We start from the raw sequence: 15,832 nt of genomic DNA on the forward strand, positions 1-15,832 counted from the left end.
CTTTCCGAGCAATCGCATTTATTTTTGCATGGATATGTCATATTTGGGTGAACTGCATTGATTCTGTTCGCAATTGTTCGTTTTTGGAAGAACTCACCCCGTGAATATATGATATTGATTTATCTGCTATTTAAAAAATTACTGCAATAATTTTCAGAAATTGTGAATAATAAATGTCTGACGTTTCTGGGAACGTTTTTCTTTATCCAAAATTTGTACTGTAGATTTTTTTTGTAAAAAGCTGGATGCCAGAAATAATCCCTTCCAGCCTTTAAAGTTCACATACAAAAAAAGGTCCTTATATTAAATATTGGGCATCTGCAAAAATCTTGTGAAAATCTCAAATGCTGACCATTCTTAAAACTCACATGATACTTAAAAATCTCAATGCATAACACAAATATTTTGTGTTTGACAGTGATGTAGGATTGTCTATCATAATTTTAAAATGTCCATGATTAGAGATATAACCAGGTCCGTCCCACTCGGGCTCAGATTTTGGGCCACTGCAAAGGACATGGAGGTCTATTATGTGTCTTTGATATAACGATCTAAGGTAAAATAGTCCTGGGAATAGTTAAGTTTGGAGTTGATTAACTTTCAGATGTGTGTCCTCCAAAGGTTTTGAGTAATTATTTTCAAATGCTCCCGTGCTAGCTTTTTCGCCCCCTTTCTAGATTTTTCGCCCCCTAAATTCTGTTTTACAAATTTTCGCCCCCTTGAGCCTGAAAATCGCCCCCAGGGGGGCGAATTCGCCCACTTTGGGAATCACTGGCTTAAATCAATCACTATGGGCCAAGGACGCAATCTGGCGGGACAAAATTAATAACTCGGTAACGAAGCGTTTCCGACAATTGGTGTCTTCGGCAAAGTTTTTTGTAACAACGAGGACCATCTACTGACATTAACGGATAGTTCGAAAATCGTTCGCATAGGTGGCGCCACAATCTAACTTTTTACGGTGACGTTCTAGAGACTTGGCCTGTTCGGCAAAGTTGTTTATTTTGATAAAATAAACAACTCTCTCGAAGACGTTAAAATTCCACAATCTACTGTTTTCGAGTTAGTGACGACAAAATAAGACCAAATACGTGAAAAAAGATTTTTTTCGTCGAAATTGACATTTTTCCTTAGAATTATGTCACATATTTTTTTTGCTGATAAATATATAACAAACACAAGCTCTGGTGGGATTTTTTTTAATAATATGACGCTTAAAAATTATAAAATAATAAAAAAACATGAAAAATAGAACAATTTTTGAACCTTCATATCTCTAAAAGCTCAAATTTTAGCGTTACGTACTAAATGGATGCCGCCAAATGTCCACTTATTAACAAGCTTTTGATATTTAAACATATCATCAGGCCAGATAGCCGTAGCGGTAAAAGCGCAGCTATTCAGCAAGACCAAGCTGAGGGTCGTGGGTTCGAATCCCACCGGTCGAGGATCTTTTCGGGTTGGAAATTTTCTCGACTTCCCAGGGCATAGAGTATCTTCGTACCTGCCACACGATATACGAATGCAAAAATGGTCATTGGCACAGAAAGCTCTCAGTTAATAACTGTGGAAGTGCTCATAAGAACAGCTGAGAAGCAGGCTCTGTCCCAGTGGGGACGTAATGCCAGAAAGAAGAAGAAGATCAGGCAGTGATGTTGTATGCTGTACCAATATGAACTAGCGATTGTAATACCAGGAAGAAAGCTCTGCAGAGGATTAAAAATATTTTTTTTAAATGATTCTGAAGCATCTTCTCTGGTATAGTACTAATGAGCTACATAGAATATTCAATGTTGAGACATTTGAACAAAAAATTAAAAAATTTGTACAGAAATCGTTGCAAACTTCTTTTGCCACGATAAAAGCGTTATATATTTAGGTTAAGTAAGGTTAAGTAAATTGAAAGCGTTTAGTTTTTTCCCCTTATAATCACGTGAAATCAACTCACCTGTAAAATTCTGAACTGTTACGGCAAATGAAATGTAATATGTTGTTAACAAAATGTAAATAAATGCTTAATTTTGTTTTACAAAACTAGGATGATAGTATTATCTAGCATAGAAACATAGATATAAGAAATGAATGTAATAGTTAAAGTATCGTTTAAATCATTAAAATTAAATTATATTAAAAAAAAAATAAAGGATAAATCATTTAGGTTCATGCTTTATAATATTCGAACCTTATACGAGGTGAAATCACGAGAAAGCGTTCGTTACATCGAAGGCACCTCCAAACCATCACGATGTTTTGACGTGATTCTCGGAATTTGTTCTATGATCATTTCTGGCGTAAATCAATCTGAATGACTACAAATCGGTTTGCGTGTACGTCGCCCACTGCTTCTTCTTATTGAAATTACATTTCCACTGGAATGCCGCTTGTGTCACTATTAGTTGCTTTCTTTGTTCAAGTTACTGTTTTTTAGTTAGGCCAGATATTAAAACTTAAAATAGCCAAGAAATCCTTCTTGTGAATATTTCTTTTGCCGTACTCGGAAGTCAAACTTAGTCATCTTTAGCATGACTTTTTTCTTGATGTTACCGTTAGGCTATAGAAGGCCCCTGAGGTTCGCGTGTTTGCTTCTATTTTACTAATGCCTACCTCAAATGCATCACTTCATGCTAGATATTCAAATTAGTAGGAATATTACTCGGCTCAATTGCGTCTGGCAGACATTTTGCACTTTCTAGGGATCTTGCATGTGCCATCTGCCATCGGATGGTGCATGAGCTCACGCGATATAGTTCCCTAAAGATGATGGAGATTGATTTTGCGGATAATTCACGACTATTTTGATATTATTGCTTCGCAATAAAACACTTAAACAGTAAACTCAAGTCGTGCATTTCATCTTTGCTACAGTCAGCAGAATGTTGATCCCTTTGCTGACACTATTCGTGTGTCTACTTATTCTGGTCGTTGTGATCATAAACTTTGTGAACACCGTGCAAGCAAAGTACGGTTTTGCGAAGAACTTGCCAACCGTAACGCGAGCTGACGAGTCGATAGTGAAACTTTTATGGCGACTAGTGCGAGCCTCGGACGTGGACAAATTCAACCGAGTGGTGGAAGCTTTCTCCCTTCCGTATCGTCTGTGGAAAGTGTGGCTTGGTCCGGTAGTATGCCTCGGAGTTTGCCATCCGGATCTAGTGCAGATCGTTCTAACACATCCCGATTGCCTGGAGAAACCTTTCATCTACCGTTTCATACGGATCAATCGAGGATTGCTGGTGGCAGAAGGTACGACTTGAGGTGGACCCAAGTATACAGCATCAGAACAGTATGATTATCGTGTTGACCATTTTTCTTCCATCGGATCAGCTGAACTATGGAAACGGCATCGGAAAGTTCTGAATTCAGCGTTCAATTTACGAATACTGCACGGTTTCATTCCGATATTTGAAAAGTGTTGCAGCAGGATGGTTAGCGATTTGAAGCAAATGAAGGATGGCGAAACTTTTGATGTGATGCGTTTCACAGCCCGATGTACTCTTGAGATGGTGTTCGAAACGAGTTTGGGAACCGGGTGCTTACCGCCTAGTGAAAGTGATTGTTTGATTCGTCATATAAAAAGGTAATTCGGGGTGAGGGTCACTTTAAAATGGTAGCGTTCCACAGTGTTTTTTTTTCGCTGTTTTCGTGGTTGAAATAGAATAGAGCTCGAAAGACGAATGCCAGGTCAGTCACAAAACATAACCATTTTCGTAAACGGGATGGACTCGACTGGCTACGTTTTCTACTATAACTTGTTTTTCGGCTTCACAGTCATTTTCACTTTTTTCAAAATTATACTGATTTGTTGAATTAATATCGAGTAAGTTTTTAAAGTTTTAAATTTGTCTGAAAATATGTCCTTATGAGAAAATTTTATAAAATAAACAATTTTAGGCCCTGAAGAAGGTCCACTCCCGGACCGAAACGTAGGTGAAGATAACAACGCAAGCGTTTTAATGACTGTGAAGCCGAAAAACAAGTTATAGTACATAACCATTTTCGATTTGGAGTTAATTCTAAATGGAAGAATGGAAGAATCAGGGGGAAGGACCTGGTGTAGTGGTTAGAACACACGCCTCTCACGCCGAGGACCTGGGATCGAATCCCATCCCCGAGATAGTCACTAAAAATTTCAGTGACGACTACCTTCGGAAGGGAAGTAAAGCCGTTGGTCCCGAAGTGAACTAACTAGCCAAGGGCTAAAAATCTTGTTAATATAGATAGGAAAAAAAATGGAAGAATGAGTGCTTTCCATTGATAAATGAATCATTTTGACTCAAGAATATTTTTTAAAAATGGCCTTTGAGTTTGTGCATGCAATTTATTTGGAAAATGACAGCTCCGGAACTTTTGAGTTTAGAGAAAAAAAAAATTCTATGCGGAAGTTATAGTGAACCGTTTGAGCTTGGGTTTTTCGTTTTGATCACTATTTGCTGAGTATATTTGAACTTTAATAGGGAGTGGTTAGAGTACACGGCTACAAAGCAAAACCATGCTGAAGGTGTCTGGGTTCGATTCCAGGTCGGTCCAGGATCTTTTCGTAATGGAAATTTCCTTGACTTCCCTGGACATGGAGTATCATCGTACCTGCCACACGATATACGAATGCAAAAATGGCAACTTTTGCAAAGAAAGCTCTCAGCTAATAACTGTGGAACTGCCTTTTAGAACACTCCGCTCTGTCCCAGTGGGGACGTTAATGTCAAGAAGAAGAAAATTTGAACTTTCATCTGTTTTTTAAAATCAAAAAAATAATGATGAAGAACCAGCAAAATTGTGATATTTGATTGATCCTTTCCACTAGTTTCTGTTTCTTTACTGCTCATTCAAAACAAATGTAATTTAGAGAAACAATTTAAAAAAAATCGAATTCGAGTGATTTATTGAACGATTAAATTACCCAATCAATGTTTTTTTTTCTTTTTCAAGTATTCATCTTGTTTCCCCAGTAAAACAGAAATTTATGCAAAGTTTTGAATTTGAGACTTGTCAAATATCCGTTAAATTGGATTTACTGTACTTTTATAGTATTTTACATCTATTTATTTTTTTAAAATTATATCATCACCAGAATACAGAAAAGAATTGGAACCGTTCAAACGATCAAGATCACTCAAAAGAACGCGCGATCCGTGGCCAGTGTTGCCACATTTTTTAGACTCTTATCTGTGTTTTTGGTCGAAATAATCTTTTTCACATCCAAAAATTTTAGTACAAATCTGTGTTGGGTAAAATAATCCAAATTTTGACCAATTGGGTTAGCAAGAGCTTTAATAAAAATATCCTGCAGTATGTTCTAAGAGTGCCAACAATTATTCATGCAAGATTTTTTTACTAACAAGTAAATCAACAAACTTTTTTTTACCATATGCATTGTTGTTCAATGCAATGAACAACAATGCATATGCTTTCTTTTTGGCATTACGTCCTCACCGGGACAGAGCCTGCTTCTCAGCTTATTGTTCTTATGAGCACTTCCACAGTAGCTACTGTAAAACTGATTATAGATTTTGGTAGAGATTCGCAGTAGTCATTCTTAAGAAAGTTGTCTTGAAAAAATGAAAATTTTTGTTTGACTTACTGGATTTATTCAGCAAAAAACATTGAAAATGTGGTATTTCTTCTAAAATTTACGTATGCTTCAAATATGTCCGCTAATGAATTGTCCAAATGTACTCTACTACATCTGAACAATCCATTGATCCAATCCATGCGGCCCGCGGAGGGTTCGAAGAATCTTCTCATATTTGGTCCGTTGAATATTCTACCAACTCGAAATTAGAACATACTAAGCCTATTCAATTTTCAATTTAGTTTCAACCTAAAATTTTAACATAGTAATTATTTAAATTGTTTTTAACCTTAGATACCTAATTTATTCAAATTCTACATATCAAATTATGGGTGTTTCAACAATATTTCTACCATGACTTCCTTTGACATTCATCCTTGACAGGATTATAAAAAAGTAGGCTTTTTAAAATATTAATCAGGATACTTTAAGAATTCTGGGCACGACTTTCACGGATGACATTGACAATATTCTCACAGAATTTTTACCAGGATTTCATAGCCAGAATTTTCAACGTACTCAATACATAATTGTGTAAAATTCTGGGCAAGATTACAACATAACGTTATGTAACATTTTGTCAGAAAACTAAACGAATTTATAATAAAATTATGAGTAGGTTTGTTTTAAAAGAATTTTAAGCATTTTTCTAGGTAGCCTTTCAAAATGAATATTGAGTGAAATTCTAAAGGAATCCTAGGCACGAAAGTTGTAAAATCTTGGACATTCTGACCAAAATTTTCGTAAAGGCTTGTTCAGGATTTTAGCACATTCCGGCTTATGCTAATAATACAAGGTCGGACTCTGACAGAATTTGGAGTACGATTCTAAAAAACCCCTATATCTTAGTCTCACAGGATCCAAAATTTCTGGGGTTTGTTCTTCAAAATATTCTAGACTAGATTATTATATAATTTGCAAAGAGATTCTCACAATGTCCAGCAGAATGCTTAGCAGCAATATTATCTTTATATCGATTTATTCAATTGAAATTTTCTCCATTCACTGATTTTCGTCAGATTGTATGAACTTCATTTACTGATTTTTGTCAGCCTTCATGGGAATATTTGTGCGTTTAAAAATGTGGCCCGCGACACAAAATTATTCCTGCAATTTGGCCCGCGGATTAAAAAGGTTGGGCAGGCCTGATTTAAGCTTTTGAATACAGTTTATGATTGCCGAACAATAGATAACACATATGACCTCCGTTATTTAGAAAGTATATGGGGCCATGCACAACTTACATCACGCTCGTCAAAAAAGTTGAAATTTAGCGTGGCATGATTTGTGTACCATACCTATTGAAGCCTATAGACTTTTAATAGTTTTATACCCACGGTGCTCCTCTGACCGTTATTATCAGAAAAAAAAATCTCCATCAAATCTGTACTCATCAGTCGATTTCTATAGCTAAGCTGCATGTCTGGGCAAAATAAAAAAAAAATAAAATCGTAGGTCGCGTTTTGAAGCTACGCCCTTTTGAATATGTAAGTACCCTAATTCAAAGGAAATCTGAGGTATTTAAACGAGTTTTCATTGGCCGTGATTATCAGAATAGATATAATGAGCAATTCTAGCTGAAACCAGGCCGCCATCGGCACCCATCGTTAGAATTCCAATTTTATGTCACTGATCGCTAGTTTTCGATAAAATTTAAGGGTGGTCCTTTCTGTTTTCTCAAATTGGTGGACCCCTCGTACGCCAGTTAGCTGAACAGTTTGCGAAAAAGCCCATTTTTAGATAAATCTTGGGTATTTCTTCACGGGATACTTCTCATATTTCGCTTGGAACACATAGCAAACTTAGTGGTATCGTATAGAGAAAGGATATAGCTTTCATATAAACTTGAAAAAATTTTGGCGGCCATTTTAAATTTGGCCGCCATCTTGAATTTTGTTAGAAAAATCGATTTTTCACCATTAGCGCACCGCTAGTTTTGAATTCTGAGATCACCATCAGAAAGCTGACGAAAAATTGCGTAAGATAGGCTACAAAAACTAGGTGAGCAATGGTATTTACCCTATGATATTAACGATTTTCTAAATCATGTTCTACTATTTTGACGTATATGGCGAGTGCAATCAATGCAAACATCATTTTTTGTACAACAAAGAAACAAGTTTTCAATCGTTGGTGTATTATTTGAGACAGATGAAGAATAGGAGTATTAATTTGAGTGAAAAAATCTGGCGGCCATCTTGGATTTTGACGCCATCTTGGTTTTAAGTAGTAGAATGAGTTTTCACCTTGTTAGCACTCAACATGTTGAAATTCAGTGCTACCGTTACACTTATTCTTCTTCTTGTTCTTATTTTTCCTCACGTTACGTCCCTACTGGAACAGAGCCAGCCCTTCAGCTTAACTAGTTTTAAAAACAAATTATCAAATAGGATTTTTTAACGCTTATTTGCTACCTGAATTATTCTTCTGCATATCTTCGAGTTGTAAAATAGCATTATTTCTTTCATTCATTTGGTCTAAAACCATTGATACAAATGAACAATCAGTTGAACAGCTGAGATAAGATAAGAAAGATAGAATCTGATTGTTTTTTTAACGGAGGCCTTGTAATTCAACATGATGAGCACTGAGATGGTAAACAATCATGCAACTGCTAAAAACCAAGATGGCGTCGAAAGCCAAGATGGCCGCCAGTTTTTCTAACCTCGAAATTATACACCTGCCTTTCGGCATAACGTCCACATTAGAACAAAACCTGCTTCTCATCATTCAATCTCGCTATTTTTCACATGCATGTTAGGCGGTACTAAAAACGATACTTTATGACTTAGAAAATCAAGGATGTTTTTTGCTTCAAAATTTAAGACATTCATTATAAATTAATGCACTTTTGTCAATGTTTTACGTTAGAACTACAGATATTACCACAAGACTTACTAATGTCCCGACATGCAATCTATAAACTTCATACAATGAACAACATTGCATAGGGCAAAAAAAAAATGTTTGTTTAATACAATCAATGTTTTTTGACGGTTTTCATTTATAGAATTTATTTATTCATTATTACTGAATTCAAAGATATGTCGAATAATCTTTCTGTTGTCAGAAATCGCATTAAAAAAGAAAATTCCTGTTTAATAACCTGGATTGATAACTAATAAAGCTGAGTATCAGACTCGGTTCCAGTAGGGACGTAACGTCAGTAAAATGAAGAATTATAAGAAGAAGAGTATACGTATTCTCTTTTTATTGGTAGCCTCTAAATTCGACATGCTGAGTGCTAACAAGGTGAAAAATTAATTCTACTACCTAAAATCAAGATGGCGTCAAAATCCAAGATGGCCGCCAGATTTTTTCACTAAAAATAATATTCTTATACTTTACTCGACTCGAATAAAACACCAAAGGTTGAAAACTTGTTTCTTTGTTGTACAAAAATTGATGTTTGTGTTGATTGCACTCGTCATATACGTCAAAATCGTATAACATGATTTAGAAAATCGTTCATTTGATAGGGTAAATACCATTGCTCACCTAGTTTCTGTAGCCTATCTTACGCAATTTTTCCTCAGCTTTCTGATGGTGATCTCAGAATTCAAAACTAGCGGTGCACTAATGGTGAAAAATCGATTTTTCTAACAAAATTCAAGATGGCGGCCAAATTCAAAATGGCCGCCAAAATTTTTTCAAGTTTAAATGAAAGCAATATCTTTTCTCTATACGATGCCACTAAGTTTGCTATGTGTTCCAAGCGAAATATGAGACATATCCCGTGAAGAAATACCCAAGATTTATCTAAAAATGGGCTTTTTCGCAAACTGTTCAGCTAACTGGCGTACGAGGGGTCCACCAATTTGAGAAAACAGAAAGGACCACCCTTAAGTTTTATCGAAAACTAGCGATCAGTGACATAAAATTGGAATTCTAACGATGGGTGCCGATGGCGGCCTGGTTTCAGCGAGATTTGCTCAATATTAAAATTTGAATCAAAGTTGGTTTATATAGTTATTTGTTACTTCTTGGAGGAGTTTTGAATGAGAAGATAGACGAAATTGGAATTACGCCCTTTTGGAAGCGTAACCATTGAAAACACTAATTTCCAATAGATTAATTAGGCATTCTTATACCTGTATCTGTAGGCCAGAAGAGGAAAAAATCTGTGTAATAGGCCTATCCACAAGACGTTCCAAATAAGCTGATCAGGAAGCTCTTTGACAGTTCTTCTATTAAAATGACAGCCTCGTGTTTGCATCGGTCCTCCACCAAAGTAAACAAATGCATGGACGGACCTATCATATGAAAAGGCCTATTGCAGATGAATCTGTGTATGTGGAATCACCGTCCGTGGCACTTTTTTTTTGGCGAGGGTCGGTTCGTTTTATTAGCACGGATGACAAAAAGTGACCCGCACAAGAGACGAATTGTTTTTTTTTCGTTCGTTTCTCAGCTCAAGCGTTAGATTGACACGTGGCATGTTTTGCGCGCCTCTGCACAGTTTGCTGCAGCTCCGCACTCTCATCATACACAGCTAATCAACTTATTTTCCCCGCCCACTTGCATACAGGCATATGAAAGATAGAGATAAAAAGTGCTCACTTGAATTAGGCATTTCACGGCGAAATTATCTCTCTTTCGCTCTTCAACAAAACATGAAAACAATGGTGCCAGTACCTGTATCTAACTTTCACATGTTCTGGCACCGTTGTTTTCAGATTTCTCGATGGAGGAAAAGGGAACGATTTGAAACGTGCAATGGGCAATAAGACAATTTGACGTTTAATCAGCTTTCTATTTCCTGCATACGCATGCTTATGGATTGTTTGAAACAACAAACAAAAAAATCTATTTGATCTTGTTGCTGGAAAGAGAAGGGTGCGAGAGCCTTATAGTACATTTCACGGGGATAATCTCTTTCGATCTTTAACTGAACTTGAAAACAACGGTGCCAGCAACCTTTTCAACTTTGACAGGTACTGGCACCGTTGTTTTTATGTTTGTTTCGCTCTTTCAAAAGAGAGAGAATTTTGCCGTGAAATGCACCAAGGCGGGTTCAATGCTCTACTACATATACACTGGCTAAAGAGCAAAATGCACATACCTTGAAAAGCACTATAATGTACGAAGAATGAGAGAGCCAGATGTGAAAACCACTCAAAAGATCCGGTTTCCTGAAATGACAAATTCGGATTCGATTCTACGATGGTATGGTGCTGCCGTCTGGAAAAAGTTTACTCTACGCACGAATTTTACCCGGTAAGGTATAGGAAGTGAAATTTCAAATGCTCATTTAAAATTATCTACAATTGTTATTTAAAATCTGTTCAGTATACGTTGGCAGAGTTTTGATATGCTTCTTTATATATTTTGATTTTTCAAATTTTTATCTAAATGATCTGCTGAATCTATAGCTTAACCCCGTACACTTTACAGAATATGATTAGAATGTGTTTTGAACTTTTTATTAGCATTTGAAAATCGATTTCCTATTCGGTCTAACAAAGGTACGGTACTGCCATCTGGAAAATCTTTACTCGGTGCGTGAAGCGTCGAAAATTTCAGCTGGCAAGGTATAGGAAGTGAAATTTCAAATGCTTAAAATATAAAATAATTGCTATAGTTATTTAAAATCTTTTTAGTACATGTTTATAAACTTTTGATGGGCTACATTATGCACACATTATTTTGATTTTTATATTTTTTCCTCAATATTCTACGGATTATCTTCTTCTTCTTCTTTCTGGCGTTACGTCCCCACTGGGACAGAGCCTGCTTCTCAGCTTAGTGTTCTTATGAGCACTTCCACAGTTATTAACTGAGAGCTTACTATGCCAATGACCATTTTTGCATGCGTATATCGTGTGGCAGGTACGAAGATACTCTATGCCCTGGGAAGTCGAGAAAATTTTCAATCCGAAAAGATCCTCGACCGGTGGGACTCGAACCCACGACCCTCAGCTTGGTCTTGCTGAATAGCTGCGCGTTTACCGCTACGGCTATCTGGGCCCCCAATACGGATTATATAGCTGATCATAAATCTAACCCCATACACTTAACAGAATTTAATTGAAAAATGTTTTGAATTTTTTAGAAGCATTTGAAATTTGACTTCCTATGCTTTGCCATGTAAAGAAATCGGAGCTTCACGTATAGGGTCAATTGTGGTAATTACTTTCGTAGTCGGGAGTTGTAGTCGGAGACAATTGAAAAATCTAAGGTTTGGGAGCTATTTCATTTCGACCACGAAATCACTGTGCGTTATTTTGTCTTTATAAGCATGAATATTATAGTTTTCTAATAAAAGTTATGTTCCTCAGATTTTTCAACATCGCTTCCAGTCGCTTTTTAAACGTGCATCTGCATTATGAACCCATTTTTCGACTGACACAGAGATCTAAAAAGGAAACAGAATCATTACATTATTGTAACACCGTTGTCAAGCAGGTGCGTATTCTGCATAGCGATTCTTTTTTGTTTGGTCAAGTTATTGATTAGGGTATCTTGCTTATATTTTTAGTTGCTGACTGAAAAAAGACAAAACGTGACGAAAACTCCTGAAACTCCGGATGATGAATTTGGAAAACCACGCATATTTGTGGATCAATTACTGAGGCTGGGCAACTCGTTCAGCGAAACGGATATCATTCACAACGTTTTCACTATGATCATCGCGGTAAGTCATTTACGTATTTACATATGTTACCTTAGCCGAGTGGTTAGAGTACGCGGCAATAAAGCAAAGTCATGCTGAAGGTGTCTGGGTTCGATTCCCGCTCGGTACAGTATCTTTTCGTTATGGAAATTTCTTTGACTTCCCTGGGGATAACGTATCATTGTACCTATTACGCGATATACGAATGCGAAAATGGCAAAAAGCGATCAGTTGATAACTGTGGAAATGCTCATAAGAACACTAAGCTGAGAAGCAGGCTCTGTCCCAATGAGGACGTAATGCCAATATTAGAAGAAAAACACTGTAGACCAAATCGATTCTCGTCGATCATATAGCGATTTTATACCTTCGTGTCTCAGATATTTGCCTTTTCGTTCAAATTTATTCTGAAAAATACTTTGAATTTTTAGTGCTTATTGTATTTTGTGTCATAAGCATACAATTATTTATAGGAACATATATTTGTTTGAAAGTTTCCAATTTATTTATTTTTTTATATAAATTTACCATAACTAAATAATGTATGTTTAGTGCTATCAAACAATTCATTGCATATTATGTTCAAACAGTTACTTATTCCTTGATAATTCATCTGTCTCTAAAAAAAGGAGAATTTTCCTTTTTCAAATATTTGTTAGTTTGGTTGCAATTGTGAAAAATTCTAGTATCATTAGAGCAACTCCTCTTTGATAACCATGTTTGGAACTTTAAAAGATTCAATAGCTTTGCGTGACTGCTTAGATAAACTCGTCATTAAAAAATGCTTGGTGCACACTATTGAACGATACTACCTTATCTATTTGAATCTTAATTGTATGATTGTTGAGACTGATATTGTCTCTGGTAATTTAAATTTGTTCCAGGCGTGCCATGTAAATGGTCTAATTTAATGTAATGAACTAGCATTTTGTATTTGGTTAGAGACGTTTCTGACATTGTACAATTCATTAGAACTTATTATGACTATTCGGTTAGTTCTTACTAAAGTATTCATAACATATCTTAATCACATATTTGCAGGGCAACGACACATCGGGGCAGCTCATGGCATATGCCTGTTTGTTCCTTGGGATGTATCCACACATCCAGGAGAAAGTTCACGCGGAAATAGTCGAAATCATCCCTCGGCATCACAACGAGCCCATTTCGCCGGAAAAGCTGAAATCCCTCGCCTATACGGAGATGTTCCTGAACGAGTGTCTACGCTTGTGCCCTACAGCTCCGAACATCGTAAGGCAAAACATGGCCCCAATCACGCTGGACGAAACCAGAATTCCAGCGGGAAACTTGCTGGCGATATCGCTGTTCGCTTACCATCGTCGCAAGGACATTTGGGGTCCGGATGCGGACGAGTTCGATCCGGATCGCTTTTCGGCGGAACGGTCTGCCGGAAGGCATCCGTTTGCGTTCCTACCGTTTAGTGGGGGTTCGAGGAATTGCATCGGATGGCGCTACGCTATGATAAGCATGAAGCTGATGTTGGTCTATCTGTTGCGGGAGTTTAAAATCAAGACTGACATTCGACACCAAGATATGGCGTTCAGATTCAACGCTGCGTTGGTTCTTGCTGGAAAGCATTTGGTAAGAGTGGAGAGAAGAGTGTGAGCGATATAACAAATAAATTTACTTTTTTCAACAGTAATAAATTTTGTCCAAAGAAAATATATTTTTACTAAGAAAAAAAATGGCCTGTTGTGATTAAGTCGATTTGTATGTTGTACACAGCTAAAAATATGTTGTAAATTTCAGTTTATTTTCATGCACATATTTGGAGCATCAAAATAAACTGAAATGTCAACGACAAATCGCGTATCTTTCAATCGAATGCACTTTAAATTTACACGATCATGTGACATTCAAGCATCTTTAGTTGAAAATTAAACGTGATGCTGTAACAATAGATGATTTTGGTTTACTTTTACTATACTCTTCTATTTACGCTACATTGAAATTTAAATATTTTTATCTGTGTACTACAAAACTGATATCTTTGCCTAAAATCGAATACCTTCAGTTTTCCAACATATGGTGAACATTTATAATTGAACGAATCATATTGAAAAAAAAAAATGTTATTTAGATATATTGGATGTACCATGTTCCCGTACTTGAGATGGGCTTAGTGTTGATTTTCACTAACATTCTTTCATTTCTAGCTTACATTTGTCTACTGACAATTCAAACAATCAATTTTTTACTTCAATCATCAATTTAAGTTATCAATAATTAATGTTCTAGACAGATGATACAATTATATGCACAAATATAATAAAAATATTTTGTTTTGTTAAACAAAAGTAAAGGTAAATTACATTTTTAAACGAGTGTCTTTCAAAAAAAGTCGCTAGGAATAATCTTACAAGTTTTTTGTATAACTAATGTATATAAAATGGACAATTGTTCTCCAAAATATTCTAGTTAGGTAGGGTAAGGGATCTAATTTTCGACCCTGTGCTAATTTTCGACCCATTGATAGAACAAACATTATAAAAACTACTATTTAACATTTTGAAACATTTATAAATCACTAGAATATGCCATTACTGTTATACCTGTCATGATCCAACAAAAATTGCATTTATATAACTAAGTTCTGATTCAAAATTGATTGATCTGTTTTTTCGGTGTCTGAATCAGTCACATTCGAAAAAGGCTCAAATCAGTATAAAAGCTGATCAAAGTGATGCCCAATAGATAAAGTTTGATGAAAAGAGATCAAATTAAGGCATATTGTATTGAATTTAGTGCATCTATAAGCGAAAATAAATTTTATTACGCGTTTGAAATTGTTCGAAAATTGAAACACCAGGTATCAATTTTCGACCGGTCGAAAAAGCATGCCATGATATCAACAGGTGATGTGTTTTAGTTTTCGACCCTTCATCAAAAGTAAACATCGTTCATAACGGTGGTGCCTCTTTTTTAGAGATAAATTGCTTGCTTCAACTGTTTTTAATCAAAATGGTGAGAAATATACTGATCCCGCTTCAATTACATCAAAAATATATGGATTAACATATTACAGCGCCCTGAACAGTACAGGCAAGTCTACGCAGATACTGACATCCAGCAAGCAGCATCAAAGTCAACAAGAACTCGGTTATGGAATTCCGAAATTTCATATATTCAATTTAAGATTTGCAGTCCGTTTTTCGTCCTGGACTGGCCACAATGGCACAAAGACAGAATTTTAATTGAGAACTGCGGAATGAGTCAGCGACGGAGATGGTCATTGAAACGTGACTCAATATCGTAGTATGTTAAACGGTTTCTCTATACTGCTGAAAGGCCCAACTATTTTTTTGAAAAACATCCTCCAGGTGAATTGGTAGATCAAGATGGATGTAGCGAAGGGGAGAATCCAAAATTAAAAGACAAGAACACGGTAAAGCAAAACGAATCAAGCAAAATTGAAAAAAAAAACAATGCACCGAAATGGTTCATGAAACCAATGCCTAAGAATTAGTCTAAGTCAAGCGCTAAAAAAAGAATTTCAGTTTTTTGTTCGAACTACTAAATAATAAAACGTAAAATCGTTTCAGTGGTAGAAAAATCGATTAGTGTCCACGAATGTTGGTTTACCGTTGTCATACAGGTTGTGCATTAATCATGATATCGTAGTGCACAAC

The 15,832-nt window shown here is 36.1% G+C and overlaps 1 protein-coding gene across 1 annotated transcript; it reads left to right on the top strand.

Annotated features, from left to right (window-relative positions):
- The first annotated feature begins 2,826 nt into the window (after nucleotides 1-2,826).
- On the top strand, nucleotides 2,827-13,865 carry LOC5576779 (cytochrome P450 4C1). Its single transcript, XM_001662816.2, has 5 exons — nucleotides 2,827-3,243; nucleotides 3,325-3,577; nucleotides 11,848-11,974; nucleotides 12,048-12,203; nucleotides 13,224-13,865. The coding sequence occupies exons 1-5, from the start codon at nucleotides 2,874-2,876 to the stop codon at nucleotides 13,806-13,808; spliced, it is 1,491 nt and encodes a 496-aa protein (XP_001662866.2). The 5' UTR covers nucleotides 2,827-2,873; the 3' UTR covers nucleotides 13,809-13,865.
- The last annotated feature ends 1,967 nt before the right edge of the window (nucleotides 13,866-15,832 follow it).

The sequence above is a fragment of the Aedes aegypti genome, chromosome 3 (genome assembly GCF_002204515.2).
Source record: "Aedes aegypti strain LVP_AGWG chromosome 3, AaegL5.0 Primary Assembly, whole genome shotgun sequence".
Lineage (NCBI taxonomy): Eukaryota > Metazoa > Arthropoda > Insecta > Diptera > Culicidae > Aedes > Aedes aegypti.

Excerpts from the sequence above, each read along its gene's own strand:
- LOC5576779 (XM_001662816.2), top strand. The coding sequence starts at position 2,874 with ATGTTGATCCCTTTGCTGACACTATTCGTGTGTCTACTTATTCTGGTC. Across the intron at positions 11,975-12,047 it reads GTAACACCGTTGTCAAGCAG|TTGCTGACTGAAAAAAGACA; the intron begins GTGCGTATTCTG and ends TTATATTTTTAG. Across the intron at positions 12,204-13,223 it reads TTTTCACTATGATCATCGCG|GGCAACGACACATCGGGGCA; the intron begins GTAAGTCATTTA and ends ACATATTTGCAG.